The sequence below is a fragment of the Rhipicephalus microplus genome, chromosome 7 (genome assembly GCF_043290135.1).
Source record: "Rhipicephalus microplus isolate Deutch F79 chromosome 7, USDA_Rmic, whole genome shotgun sequence".
Classification (NCBI taxonomy): domain Eukaryota; kingdom Metazoa; phylum Arthropoda; class Arachnida; order Ixodida; family Ixodidae; genus Rhipicephalus; species Rhipicephalus microplus.
The window spans coordinates 2,636,540-2,651,474 of NC_134706.1; the positions used below are offsets into that span (position 1 = coordinate 2,636,540).

Consider the following 14,935-nt stretch of genomic DNA (forward strand, 5'->3'; position numbering starts at 1 on the left):
ATTTTTTAAGCTTAGAAGCTTGTTTTGCTGGCTTATACACTCTAGCTGTAATGAATAATGTTACATATTTTACAGATCATCACTTGCATCCTACTCAAAGTGAAATCCTGCTACTTCTCAAAGTTGTTTCTACTTCCTTTGAATTGAAAAAAATAATGAAAGCATAGAGGCCTTGTTTAAAAAAAAATATTGTGCAGGTTAGTTGTCATGATAAATATGCCCATTTTCTTAACAAGTCATATATTTTATTTGAATTCGATTCGAAATTATTCAACCAAAATTACTGCTTGCATCGAATTCGCTTCAAACCTTATGTTTACTATTTGCACAAGTCTATAAATCATGCTTTCGTATTTACTTTTTTGTTTATTAGTGAATGCTCTGCATCGTGGACTTGAAAGACAGTTCACCAATTGTAGACAAGCGCTTGTTCATTTATGCTGCATAGTTTAATGCTGTAGTGTCAAGTATGTCTTTATGTTTTCTTGGCTCCTTGCCTCTGGTGGTTCAAAAGCATTAGGAACAAAAAAGTGCAAAACATGCAGTAGAGTGCAAACACAAAAAAAATGCCTTTATTGGGTACAAAATTGGCAGCTAGTTTAAATGTAGCACGCTGAAAAATTTAGAAGATTGAGCTCATTACATAGAGATTGCACATTCAAGTTATTGGGAATACCTGTGTTGCCTGTGATGAACACTCACAAACAGAGGAACTTCGTGTCATTGTGCAGAATGACCAGAGAGGGTGCGAATGTTTCGACGCAAATGTCACCTGAGGGCAACACATAGGGTGCACTGATGCGGTCAGTGCACGATTATTTCCTAGGTGCAGAGGAAACGGACATTCACCGAGTACCCATGCCACTTTCATGTCCTAAAATGTCTGCTGCGACAAAAAAAGTAATGCTGGAGGTAGCAAGCAAATACAGTATCGTGTTTCCTTTATATTTAGAATTTTTAGGTGCATCTCTTGAAACATGCTGTACAGTATGTTCCAATACTACCTGGCCCTCTGTGAAATGCAGTCGCAGCTATGCTCGGCAAATTATTGTGTATATCATAGTTTTGAAATCTCCCTGAAATAATTTTTATAAATATAAGATATTTTATACCTTTTTGTAGGTGACTGTGGGAAACTTTAAAAATAAAGAATACTAAAACTCAAATGTGGAGCACTTTAGAGGCCCCAGCTGTCACTTCTGTTGTCTCATGTCGTCACTTGGGGTCATGTTCAAAGTACCAGAATAGGTCAAAAGGAGGAGCTGAAAGTCAACAGGAAAATAGCTCATTAAGAGAGGGCGCCACTCATCACAAGTGAAGGTTTTTATTGTTGCTGTGGATACCAAACAGGCTGTACGTTTGGAATGCCAGTGCATGCTTGCTTTGAACACCAGCGTCACTGAAGGGCCAACTCGTCTGTCTGAGCCGGCGAAATCCCCTTGCTGGTAGTTACCTAGATGCATATCTACTGAAGAAAGCGGCAGCAGCAAAACACCAGCAATTCATGAGGTAACCCTAAGATTCGTAAGACTTGGATACAAGCCGAGCACTACCAAATATAGGTAAACCCACTGCTTCAACTTAGACAGACACAAGACAACCATCAACAGAGGAACCCTCTGCTCTGATCTACAGTTTGTACGGTTTATATGGCGTGGAACCGGCACAAGCTTTTATATATTGAATTACCCACATATAAAACTTTCTTGTATTCCCCTTCAGATTTTACCTGTGTTGTGAACTAGGTAAATAAAGGTGACTGTTGGCTGTGCATTAACAGTTACACATATTACAGGTTTCGTGGGCCTGGCACTGTCGTATGCACTGTCGGTCACATCCCTGTTGAGCAGCCTGGTGACGTCGTTCACGGACACAGAGAAAGAGATGGTCAGCATGGAGCGGTGTGACCAGTACATCAAGGAACTCGAGGAAGAGAGGCTTGATGGGGGCATCTTAGTACGTTGTGAACCTATTTGATTCTAGCGTGTTTTTTTTTCAATACGTTTATCATAGGGAAGTTGAATTCAGCACTATAGTAATACCTTCATTACGTTAAATTATTTTTACAAGCATTTGTTTGCTTGCTGTTGTAGCATCTTAGTGTTGCTTTTATATACTATTTCTTAATGAATTTGTGTTTATGTTTGTTATGCTGATGATTTCGTCTGGCCTAGTTAAATAAATAAATCTTCAGCTGTTGCATGCTGTATGGTCACTATAGTGAAGTTGAGTTTAAAATGAAGATAACCATTTGAAGGTACGTTCATATTTGTTGCATGCTGTAACATGGTATCTTTGTTTACTACCATGTTGTGATTCGTTCATGTTTGTTATGCTGGGGTTGAACTAAGTATTTTTCATCGCGGCAGCATGACTTCGCGGTTTTGCACGTCTTGCTGTGAAGCCATGCTGTGCTGCAACGGAAGTCACTAGTCCAACTGCCTGCAACTTAACAGTCTTTTCACGGGGCTGAATTGACCAAGAGTCGTGTGTTGTTTGCAACTATTTGCACGTTTTAAGCATACTACTCCATTGCTTCTTCTTCTGGGTGCCACGATTTGGCGTGTGGACTTATATGCTGCAATCTACAGGGTTTGCGTGCCATTCAGTATAATCGCTCAATCCTCGATAAATTCTGTGACTTTGGTGTATTTTATATGTCTAAAAGAGTGTTGCTTGAGTTACTTTAACAACAGGACTGCCTAAGGCAGAGATAAATCCCTGGGTCTTCGTTGACCACGCTTTCCAGCCCAGCTGCGAAAGCGGAGCCTGACGAGAGGGAAAGTCAAGTGGTTGAGAGGGAAGCCTTGTGTAGTAAGTCTATCCAACTAGAGAAGGGTAGCAATGCTAGTGACATGGAGAGGGTGTAGCTTGGAGGAGAGCGTGATTGGCTGTATCAGTGAAAGGAGTCGGCCTATAGTGGCACACGCTCGAACACAAGTGGTGCTGGTGAGAGGAAGAAGGACATGCTGTGAGCAAAGGTGCACTTATGCTACTAGTATTTAATCAGCCCTCGCGACGTCTATTCAGTTGAAGCTGCGTGTATTTTCTAAGTGTATCCTGACATCATATGTTTTGTAGCCTCCCTTCGGATGGCCGTTCTGTGGTGCAGTCAAGTTCAGCAAGGTGACTCTTCGTTATCGTCCCGGTCTACCCGCTGCACTGAGTGGCGTAAGCTTTGAAGCGGCGAAGGGCTGCAAGGTGGGCATAGTGGGCCGCACGGGCGCAGGAAAATCCAGCCTGCTCCAGGCTCTGTTTCGGCTTACGCCTGTCGAGAGTGGGCAGATCTACATTGACGGCATCGATGTCCTTCGTGTGAATCCCAAGGAAGTCAGGTGTGTTTCATAGCAAAATGAACTACAATAGACTTTTAATAGATAGATATCTCTTAAATTAAATTGTTACCTAAATTAACAACTGCCTCTTATATGATTGGTTTCATATTTGAACTCTGCACCGTTGTTCATGTCTCAGAAAATGGGACTCCTGTTGAATACGACGTATTTTCCTGGCTCCTTCAGGTTTTATTTACCGAATGTCTAGTGTAGATAGTATTGGCTAAGTAGCATTTGTTGTCAAACTAGTTGGCACGTAGCTGAAGTTGAATTGACTTGCACAATTGCTGACACAGAGACGAAAAGCACTGGACAAGCACAAATCGGCATCTAAGTTTTGTTCTTCCAAAAGCCCTGCTTCACAATCCTCAAGCATGCACACAATACCAAAGAAAGCAAAATAACATGTGTTCCTACAAATGATGTTATTTCACTTTCTTTGACCTTGTGCATGAAATTTAGTTGCGCTTGTTCGCAGCCTGTGTTCTTTATCCCTGTCCAAGCATTTGTGCCCTTCAATTCAACTTGATGGCTTTTGTGCTATAATAGCAGCTGGGTTATCAGATGATCACTGGGTAAGAAGAAAGCAGAATAGATCATAGAACAAAGGCATCCAGCCGATATTCTAGTTGATAAGAAGAAAGCGTATCTTGGCAAGTCACGTCACAAAAAGAACATATAAACAATGGTCAGTTATAACATTCTTAATTTTTTATCAGGAAGATTACCCGCAGCGCCATTTTAGGCAGTATTGCCTAAAAGTGCCTCATAAAAGTGCCTCTAGTGCCTCATATAATTAATCTGCATTGAAATAGATACCAAGAGATGGGAACTGCAAAGAACAAGAAAAAAGGTTATATGGAACCACAAAATGAAGAAGTCTACAGGCATAAAATGGACAGAATTTGCAAAGAGTGCATAGAATTGGAGGTAATTGAGAAAGGGTGTCATCCTGCAAGTAGATGTAAAATAGGCTGATGATGATACTGAACATTGGTAGTGACATCTTGAGACACCTTGTCTAATCATACTGCCTTATAGACAGGTTTTCTTGCTCAATGAGTGCTTTTGACAAAAAAAAAGCAAAAAGCATATGGAAAGGCAACATGCTTCCTGCTACAACAGACCTGCTGCCACCAGCTGGATGACAACATTTGCCTTTTGCATTACGAACTTTCGGCAAGGCTCTGTATTGAGTAGACCTCCCTTTGACCTGAATCGCTACTTTCACAGGTCCAGGTTGGCAGCCATCCCACAGGATCCGTTCGTGTTCTCGGGATCGGTGCGAGACAACGTGGACCCTCGGGGTCTTCATTCAGACAGCCAGATATGGCGGGCTCTGGACAGGTGTCAGCTAGGACGCACTGTGCGGTCGCTGCGCAACAATAGCGCTGCGGCGGGCACGGGCCTCGAAGCGAGCCTGGGTCTGCGCGGTTCTGTGCTGAGCGCTGGACAGCGTCAGCTTTTGGCCCTGGCCAGGGCCCTTCTTTACAAGGCACGGGTGAGTGCGTTGGAGGCAGCGTATCACAGGGAACAGCTGATTCAAGGTCAGCTGCGAAATGCTGGATTGCACAAAACTGTGTAGTTTAAGCTAGTTAAGGGGCACTCCAACATTGTTTGAACAAATTGCAATTCCGCCTGGTAACATGTTTGATAAAAATGTGGTATTTTATGGAAGATAGAAGTGAGACGCGGTATGTGACACGGACTGGAGGAGAGGACAACAATACAAGCACACAAATTTGCACCATTCTCTCCTCCAGTCTGTGTCACATATCATGCCCCACTTTTATCTTCCATACTCAACCGCTACCAACTAGCCCAAATGGCTGTTTTGCTACATGTGGTATCTGTTGCAAACATACACACAACCAGAACACAGCGAGTTCAATGTGTGCTGCCATACTTAGGCAGCGTGTTACACTATCTCTCGCAGGCACAGCGAAGCAACATCCTAAACTGCCACCCTAGCAAACGCTCCACAAATCAAACGCGAAACTCCCCCACCCTAGGTTCGGCTGTAAGCACGTTTCATGCTTTTCCTCTCCTAGAAATTTGTGCTGCTTTTTTTTTTGCGAACATCAAAAAGACCTAACTCGACAGTCTGTAATGCCACAGCATATGCATTGCATACTGCGGAAGCAACTTCATCAGGTACACTCTGTAGCGATGGAAAGAAACGCCAACAACAAAAGTGTGGCTTTTGACTCTGTCGAACTGCAACATGCCTTCACTGCTTTTGCTTTCTGCCGGCTTCATTATAGCACTAGAATCCAGCTCTGGCTTGTGCTCATGCATCGAATGTGCTTATTATTTGCCAGTCAAGCCTGACACTCAGAATGTGCGTGCGGTTACAAAGTGCCAGTCAGAGCATGATTTTATACTGCTACAGTGATGCTGGCTGGGCGAACAGATTCGCCTATCGACAGTGAAGGCATGGTGCTCGGTCGACCGAGTTGAAAGCCACGCTTTCAGTGTTCACATTGCTTTGCATTGCAATAGTACACGGTTATATTGTACTAAACATGCTCATAATGTGCATGCACGCAAGAGTAATTTACTCATGCAGTCGAACCCCACTACAACGAAACTGATGGGGCGCGAAAAAAAATTTGAAGCGAAAATTTCGTTGTAGTGAAACCGATAAAATATAGCTGATCTTACCTAGCAAAGCAAAGGAACGTTTATTTTCAAAATTCAAAAAGTGTTCGCTGCTTCCTATTCTTTTTCAGCAACGTCACGACGCGATTCTCATGCATGCATAGCGAGGCCATGGTGAAATGCACGCCGAAACAACGCCTACCTACAACCGCTTTTGTGAACGAACCAAACAGTTGTATTACCACGTTAACACCAGCAGCTGTCCGCTGTTAAAGTGTATCTGACAATGCCGAGATGTAGTCAGGGTATCGTAGAGCGGTAACTTGTGCCTTATTCTATGCCATTCTTATCATCCACCGCTCTCAGCTAGCTGAGCTTGTTAATGCGGACAAACAGCCACTTTTATTAGTTACCACAATAACCAAGCCCAAACGAAATGATACACATTGGCATCGAAAAAGGCATCATTCCGCACATCTGCATGAAAAAAAACACCATGAACTGAGCGACTGAGCTTCAGCTTCGGATCGTCTGTGGCTCAAAAGCAAGCCAATGGCAAAACCAGGGCAGTCTCATTGACGTCACTATTGAGCAATGGAAGCGCCCATGCTTGTTGAACAGCGGTAGTTTATGGTGGTGCCAGCGCATGTTTTAGGCTTTGTTGACGTATCTTAAGGTTTAGAAAATGCATTAAAATGTTAAAGATTGTGTGTACTGTACAGCAATAAATATCTGTGCCTCGAATGGCATTGTTAAATTTTGTTGAAGCGGAAGTCAGAAGAAAAAGTGTTCGTTGTGGCGACAATATTTATGCATTGACTCCTGTGGACTGCAGACGAGGAACGGTGACTTTTTCGTTGCAGCGGAAATTTCATTGAAGCGGCGTTCGTTGTAGCTGAGGTTCGATCGTAATGTCTTCTATTATTGGCAGGCGGCCTGAGAAACAATATAGCAATAATTTGGTGCCGCATGCTACAGGCATGCCTCATGCAAATTACTATTGTAAAGCGCGATAGCTGGCGGCACGCAGTAAGTGTACTTACTCGTTTACCAGTGCTGGGCTTGTAGTTCTGCCTGTTGATTGCAATTATCTTTTTGTAGCAGAGCTCAGCAGTTTTTGTTGCGGATGGAAATCTGTGCAATCTGAAAGCACCAAACCGGCACGCTTCGTGTTGTGATCTTCGCAGACAGCGATGAGTAATATCTTCCTCTTGCGCAGATTGCTTTCGCATTCAAAGACAGCGCAGCTGTGCCCAGACGACTTTTTGTATGCAGGAGTGACATGAACCTGCTTAAATAAAAGCATTTTGAAGTCCTGGAGCTGCCGCTTGTTATGATAACTTGACGCAGTAGATACACGTCTGGCAGTTCGGAAAAAAATGACGTCTGGGTGCGAGAGTACGCTGCCGGAAGCATAGGCACCTGAATTCGAGATAGGCATGTCTCAACAGTAGAGCTCTCAAACTCGCTTCAGTTAGCGGGTCGCAGTCGCTAAATTTAATTCCACATGGGCTAGGACAGGGAGGCTGAACAGAAATGTGAGCTAACCTTGCGATTTCTGGAAAAGATTTCACGTCTGAATTCGAGAAACATACCGGTATCGATTTTTACCCCCCTATTCTAGAACGCCCCTTCACTCAACGCTCCACCTTCACTTGAGAAAGCCGATGGGAGCGCCATCTCTATGCAGGTCAAGTCACTGCATATCAGTGATAATTTGCTGCTATTTTTGAGTAGCGCAGCGTCATTTTCAGCCGAGCAGTGGTGCAGTGTTCAAGTCTGTCAAGTGAAGGATGAAAGTCGAGTGGAGGAGCGTTTGTGCATACCGGGGTTAGAATGACTGAATTCTGAGTGCCGAGGCTGAAATACTAAGCTTTTGTTCAACGGTTAAGTTTCAACATTGGTGATCACTTGGGGTGCCCCAGCAAACAAAAATGCTCGAGATCAGTCATGTGTGTGCAGCCTACTCAAGCTAAACTATTATTCGCAGTGGGTGAGAAAATGATGCGAGTACCATTTAGCAATGTTGAGTGCTCATGGACGTATTTATTAAGCAAAATGTATAGATATGAGGCTAGTACAGTCATGTGAAAACCAGCCTGCATATAAGAGATCCCATGTGTTTAAGAGTGTCCCAGCTAACCTTAGCCAGGGATCTAAAATGTGCATCAGCATATTTTGCAAACCAATTGATAACTTTCTCATTGAAATTTTTTGCTCCACTTTTTTGCTTTGTAAGTTCCTTAATTAACATGCCTAATTAAGTGATCAAGCAGGACATAGAAAAAAAAAGTACAGCTTACTCCTTGCAGCTGTCAGCAACATGGATTTGATCGTGTCATCATATATTGTGTTGGTATATTCTTAAACTGTGGCTAAAGTTAGCTGAGACACCCTGTATATTCGTCCTTAGACACATGAAGAAAACGCTCAACCAATGTAGAAACGAAACTGCCTCCAACTGTTCAATACAAACATGTCCCCTAGCAGCAGTTACTAAATAGTTCATTTGTATTCATTCTTAATTGGGCGTCTGACAGAAATAATTATTGCCTCACTATGTCCCCCTGGATACATAACTCATTCGCAAAGATGATTTTCACCTTCTTCCCAGAGCTGAATTCTAATAAAACCGTAAAGCTTGACTTTGAACACTCGGTATATTCGTTACATACTGAGCTGACCTGATATTGGCACAGTAGGTGCAACTTTCTGATATTGTGGACGAGATCACAGGTTGGATTTCTTACAGCTGCTGCTGAACTGCAATAGAGGCAAAATACTGAAACATCGCAAAAAACACGAGGCAACATGAGGGGTGCCCTTGAGAATGAATTTCAATAATCCAAGACTTGTAACAAAAAAATTATATTTTTGTGTTCATGCACCGTTAAGCCAAAACTATAATGGCCAAAAGTTTACCTTGAAGCCTAGAACTCGGCAACAGAATGTTACGCTGTGAACGACCGTTATGTTATTACACTGGAGGCAGCTAGAAAGATTTTTCGAGTGCATGGATGAAGGAAGAAAATTTGGTGGAGTGGAAATGACTTACTTGGAAATGAATCTGGATCTCCACCATATCGCCAGTGGCATCATGAAAGATCATCTTATAAAGAAAAATAGTGGATGCTTTCCTAACACGTCCTACAAGCCAAAGTCAACTTATTTTTGACGAGAGATACCGCTTGACTCATGTTACCAATTTTATTACCAAGCTTGTATGTCACTTTTATTAAAAACAACATTATCATTACTCAGTAGGTTTGTGCGAATATTCGAATGGTTCGAATATTTTCAAAGTATGTATTCGCAATGAACGAATAGGTGTATATTAATCCGCAGGTCACCGCTTGTTAAGGTTGTTTCACTGCAAGGTAAGGGTGTCAAGCAGTGAAATTACCTACCTAGGAAAACTTGTTTAACCGTGAAGCCCCCTTCAAATTTGAAGGGGCCCTGCAACACTAATTGAACATGGTCAGAAAATGCTGCCGATCGGTAGTCGAGGCTACCGAAAACACGCGAGACAAATATTCTAGCGCAGCACATTGCCTGTAACAAATTTTCAAAGCTAAAAACTTTGTAACAAATTTTCAAAGCTAAAAACTGCTTTCTTTCTTCGGCAAATGACACTACGAGCTCAAAAATCACTTGTCACAGCCAAGAAGAAATATACGGCTCTGGTCACAGGCATTGGCTGATTTGAGCATGGTGCGCTCGTCGTTACAGGGGCCGCCGCTTGTCTACAAGTACGTGTGCGATCGCACTGAAAAACTGCATACTCGAAGGAAGAAAAAAAAAAAAAGAGGTGCTCAAGGTCACGAGGTGCATGTGAGGTATTTTCTTTCGCCATGCCATTCCTCCCTGCTTAACTTCCAGCTATTTTGTCGGGACAAAAAGAGAGAATGCAATTGCAGCGTGCGACAAATTTTCGGAACTCCGCTCGAACTGGACTGATTCTATAAACTTTGCAGCAGTAAATTTGTGAGGCAACAAGCATGATTACTGGCTCCATGGCTACTTGAAAAAGTGTTGCAGGGCCCCTTTAAAGGAACATGTTACCCTCAAATCAATCCTTCATTTTATTAAGCTTATTTGACCGCTTATATGATCCAAGTATATTAAATTTTAAAACATTAAGTATCTTAGAGGTTATCACTCGCATCTTACTGAAACTACTACTCAAGGTTGTTTCAACTTCGTTTGAACGAAAAAATGGCATTTGCATAGAGCCCCTATTTCAATTCAAAAGAAGTATTGTGCAGGTTAGTTTGGTCATGATAAATATTCCCTTTTTTTATATGTCATACGTACCATTTGAATTCGATTCGAAACTGTTCGATCAAAATCACTAATCACTTCGAACCAAAAATTTACTATTTGCACAAACCTAGTACTCAGCTAGAGGCATCTTCTTTTATTGGGAACAAGCTATATTTCTCTTATAATTTACCTAGTCTTTATATAGAAGGTTGATTCGTAGGCAGATTAGGGCTCTGTCTCGTGAGGGGTACTGTACCGTAAGTGGAACTGGTTCCGTTCATCGGATTGACCCATCTCACTTCTTGGTAAGTGCGTGCCACCTGAGGAGAGAGAGAGAGCATGCTGGCACATAGATGGTTCAGTCACGCCAAATCTTGTGGCTTGGAGAGCATGCGCTTCACCACCACGAGAACCAGTGCGGGGCGAGAAGTGGTGCCGCTTGCCATCGCAGAATAAAGGGATCAGCAGAACAGAGAAATGTCCGTGCAGAGGCTATGGGCGCACTTCATATCCCCACGACCAGGAATCTCTAGTTGCAGCTATCTGTAAGTGAGATGGATTGGTCCCGCTTACAGATAAGTAAGCGATACTGTTTCGTCCGTGATCCATCCCACTAATTTGTAACTGGGACTTACTGACAAGGCCATATACTTGAGGTAAAGTAGAGGCAAGCACTGGCCCTGCTGATAACAAGCTGCTGTGGCTTACACTGCAGCGGATCTTTTCTTGAAAGCCTGCCGCTGGACACGTCATTTATTTTCTCCTTCCGTTGTCGGTATTTGTGTCGTGATGTGGTAACGAGTCACAAACGTGGTAACGAGTTGTGAACATGGTAATAATTCTCCAGGTCCTCTGCCTGGATGAGGCGACTGCTGGCATAGATGTTGAGACCGATCGTGCAATTCAGGAAACGATTCGGAGCACATTCCACGACACCACCATCCTGGTGATAGCTCACAGGTGAGCACATAAACCTGTCTTTGTCTTGTTTTGCGCTACAATCAAAAAAGAAATTTTGTAAGAGCCAAAATCTTTATCCATCATCACCATCATCATCAGCCTGACTACGCCCACTGCAGTGCATAGCCTGTCGATCAACCTGGACCTGCGCTTTCTAATGCCAGGTTATACCCACAAGCTTATTAAATGCAAAGCATTTTTCAGTCGCACGATTTTGCGCTTTGGTGTCGGCGGTGGCACCATCCACACCCCCACTGTGCATGATCGCGTCTCGTGTTGAATGCTCGCGTCTTGTGCTGGCCCAGGAAAACACCCCCAAAACTGTCGCTCCCCTCTTCCTCTCTCGCCTTGCAAGGCCGACGCAGGCAGCGTCTGCTAGTTAAAAAAAACTACTACTGCTCGTGCTTCGCAACCGTCCACTGGCCACGTCGTACTTGTAGACACTAGATTGCCCATTAGGATTTCATTTAAGAGCTTCGTTGATTGGCTTGCACTTGACGTTGAAAGCAGCGCCTCTGTTTCATTCAATAAATAATAATAAAGGCAAAATAACAATTAAGCATGCCCAAACCATACCCAATTGCGCGACATTCACGTGATACCCCCACCACTCTACAATGAATTCACTCGAGTTCCCCCGTGGGAAGATGTAAGCAGTATTTTTTCAATCTCATCTGCCCTTCTATGTTTGTTCACGAAAATCTTTATTCACAAAGCTGTTACCATAACAATAATAGTGGTGGCTTTCATTTAATTTGGTGAATTAGATCTCAGCTGCTTAGTAGATATGAGGAATACCTTTCAGATTTGGAAAAATAGAATGGTTCGTTCCAGCAAAATCACTTTTCGAAGTGTGTACTATAACCATTATTTGCCTCAAGTCTATTGATTATTTTTAGCATTGTGGGAATATTTGAATGCTTTGAATATTGGAACCCGAGTTTACATTGTTGAAAATTTCAAAGTATTCGAAATGGACAAATAGAAATATATTAATCTGCATGTATTTTTTTGTAAAGGTGGTTTCACTGCAGTGGAGATGTGCGAAGCTGTGAAAGCACCTTTGCAGGAGAAATCTGCACTGCTGCAAAGCGTTACTTGAAGGCTAGATTATTACCATACCCTCACATTGACTCGTCATTTTTAAAGTTTAGAAGCTTGTGACACCAGAATAAATTATAAAATGAACGTAATTTGCAGGTTATGGCTTGCATTGATTCTGCAGGAAGTCAAATCCTGCTGCTGTTTTCAAAATTGTTTCATCTTTCTTTGAACCAAAAAAAGACATTTGCACAAGCCTTGTTTCAATTTACAAAATTACTGTGCAGGTTTGTTAGATCCTAACAAATATGCCAGTTTTTCTTTATACTATGTGATAAACACTACTCGGTTTGAAATCATTCTACCAAAATCACTATTCGCTTCGAACCTAAACTTCACCATTCACTCATTACACCTAACTGCTTTGGAATACAATTTTTATATTTAAAGTATGAGTCTTTAAATTTTACACATATAACTTATAAATTTAATTTTATTACAGACAGTGACGAAGTAAAATGCTGTGTTAGTTTGGGAGAACTGCAATTAAACAAAAAAGAAGAAAAATGCACAGCTTTAAGTATAATTCCATCATATAGGTTAACTAGGTACATACTCTGAATTCTTTTTACTGATCACACACTGAAGTCCAGTAAAACGATATGCAGGGTGGAAACCGTTTTAGACTGTGATCAAGTCCTAGTCATGTCCCATGGCAAGGTTGTCGAATCCGGCAGTCCACAGGAGCTGCTCCGTCTCGGAAATGGACATTTCCGCACCCTCGTTGAAGCCTCCCGCAAGAACGGGGGCACGGTGCTCGTCGAGGCCGCGGAAGCGGATGAAGATGACGTTCCGTTAATAGGGTTCTCGGATCCGTAGTGCATTTCTCAATTTATATCGTCTAACAGCGAGACATTAAACAACGAATCTTCCTTGCAATTGTTTTGTGACCTATTTTGGACGGGTAATGCAATAGAATGCGCATTGAAATGGCGTTTTCGTAAAATAAAAAGAAACATTAATTGAGCATGTTAACACATGTTGGAGTGCAGTGTACAGTGCGGTTAACGTTAATGAGGTAAACCTAACTGCTCAAAGTGCTATGTAGTTCACCAATTTTGCAGGAAGAAAACTGAGAAACACATGAATAACGCAGCTTTGTGTGTGTCTGCCAGTTGCCACGTTAAGTCTTTTATGTTGTTCGCTTCAAAAATGTTAAAGGGACAATACAACAGAAATGATTTTCTCAAATTGATAAATTACTCTTTTGAAATGATAAACCCTACTTGCTACGAGATGATGATTATTAGGTTAGAAAATGCACATGAAAAGAAAGTGCAGGTGGCCATGCGACCTTGAAATTCGGACACCAACTGCCGTAACATCAGAGAATTTGATGGCGTCCCCAGGGTCTGAAGTAGATTAGCCTCTGAGGAGGTTTGAGACTTAGCGTACCAAACTTCTGAAAAAAATTATTGAGCCATTGCCACCAAAAAACAAACAATATATTTTAAAATCTATGGCGGTCCCATGTGGAAATTTCAGCTCAATTGAACTGTGATGTTGATTTTCTCCTCTGGTATTGATAAACCTATGATGGCAAAGTTAACATCAATAGAGTTTTCAAAGTATGGTTTTTCAATCTCAGCTGCTTTATATTCTCAGTTTAGTGTCCCCGCTTGGATTCAGACCATAGCAATAAAATATGCCTAGCATTTTGTTAGTGTCCTTGAACGGTCATGTAGCAATTTCTGTTCCTCTGTGCTATATTATGAATATATAATTGCATGTTCTCTGGTGAGGGTATCTTGGAAAGTGCCCCTGCATTGCCTGTTAAGGTTACTATAGAGGAGCGAAAATGGTGCAGAGAATGAGCAAGTTTTCTTCATACATAAGGCTGTTTACACTCTGCCGTATAATTACTAGTCTGGAGCTTTCAGGATAAGCTGTACAACAGTGATCATTCCCCAAGTCAACCGATTTCTTCGTTTCTTTGGGGAAGGGGGAAGAATGCAATTTTGAAATTTGGATACGAACTGCCATAACATTATAGAATTTGATGGAAACCCCTGGGTCTGAAGTAGATTAGCCTCTGAGGAGGTTTGAGACTTAGCGTACCAAACTTTGGAAAAAAAGATCATTGAGCCGTAGCCGCCTAAATATACGAAAAATGTATCAGAAATCTATTGTTGTGCTTGACTAACCGAAAGAATTGAATATATGTTCAAGCCACCAAAGACATAAAAACCATTAATTTGTTGTCTAACTGTAGTGAGGTAGTTATGGCATAAAATGAGACAAGTGGTCGAAAAAACACCCCCTTTTTGTTGGCAGGATCCAAACTCGCAACCTTCTACTTCAAGGTTGACGGAGCCATGCCAAATGTGTTCGGTGCCAGCATTTAGGAAGTAAGAACTAGTGCTTCAGCAAAGTGTTGTTGATACATAAGGTTCACACCTTACCTGCCCACAGTGTTTTCAATGAGTGCGTACGAAAAAAGGCAGCATCGCACTAAGGGTGAAAGAACGTGCAGAGCCTTCTTTCTTGTTCTTCCTATTTCCTCTCTTGCTTCCTCCTCTTTCTGCTTTCGTTCGGGGTTTTGCCTGCGTTGCGCCAAGCACACTTGTGCTTTTGCCGATGATGAAAAGTGACCGCTCGAAGAAGGAGAAGGAACGCATGGTGTGCTACTTCAAGCAATGACAGCCCAGCCCCCGAAAATACTGCACACTTGAAAT

The 14,935-nt window shown here is 42.3% G+C and overlaps 1 protein-coding gene and 1 long non-coding RNA gene across 2 annotated transcripts in view; one reads left to right on the top strand and one right to left on the bottom strand.

Annotated features, from left to right (window-relative positions):
• Positions 1-13,139, top strand: part of LOC119180305 (ATP-binding cassette sub-family C member 10) — a 46,200-nt gene extending 33,061 nt beyond the window's left edge. Inside the window, exons 16-20 of the mRNA XM_037431466.2 lie at positions 1,796-1,956; positions 3,082-3,335; positions 4,569-4,836; positions 11,047-11,159; positions 12,869-13,139. Coding sequence (XP_037287363.2) covers positions 1,796-1,956; positions 3,082-3,335; positions 4,569-4,836; positions 11,047-11,159; positions 12,869-13,079 — 1,007 coding nt within the window. The 3' untranslated portion in view covers positions 13,080-13,139. The remainder of the gene's footprint in view (positions 1-1,795; positions 1,957-3,081; positions 3,336-4,568; positions 4,837-11,046; positions 11,160-12,868) is intronic.
• LOC142767216 (uncharacterized) lies at positions 4,024-9,510 on the bottom strand. The gene is made up of 2 exons (XR_012884781.1): positions 6,980-9,510; positions 4,024-4,897 (listed from the first exon to the last, which is right to left on the bottom strand). It is a non-coding gene; the product is annotated as an uncharacterized LOC142767216 (long non-coding RNA).
• Positions 13,140-14,935: the final 1,796 nt, after the last annotated feature.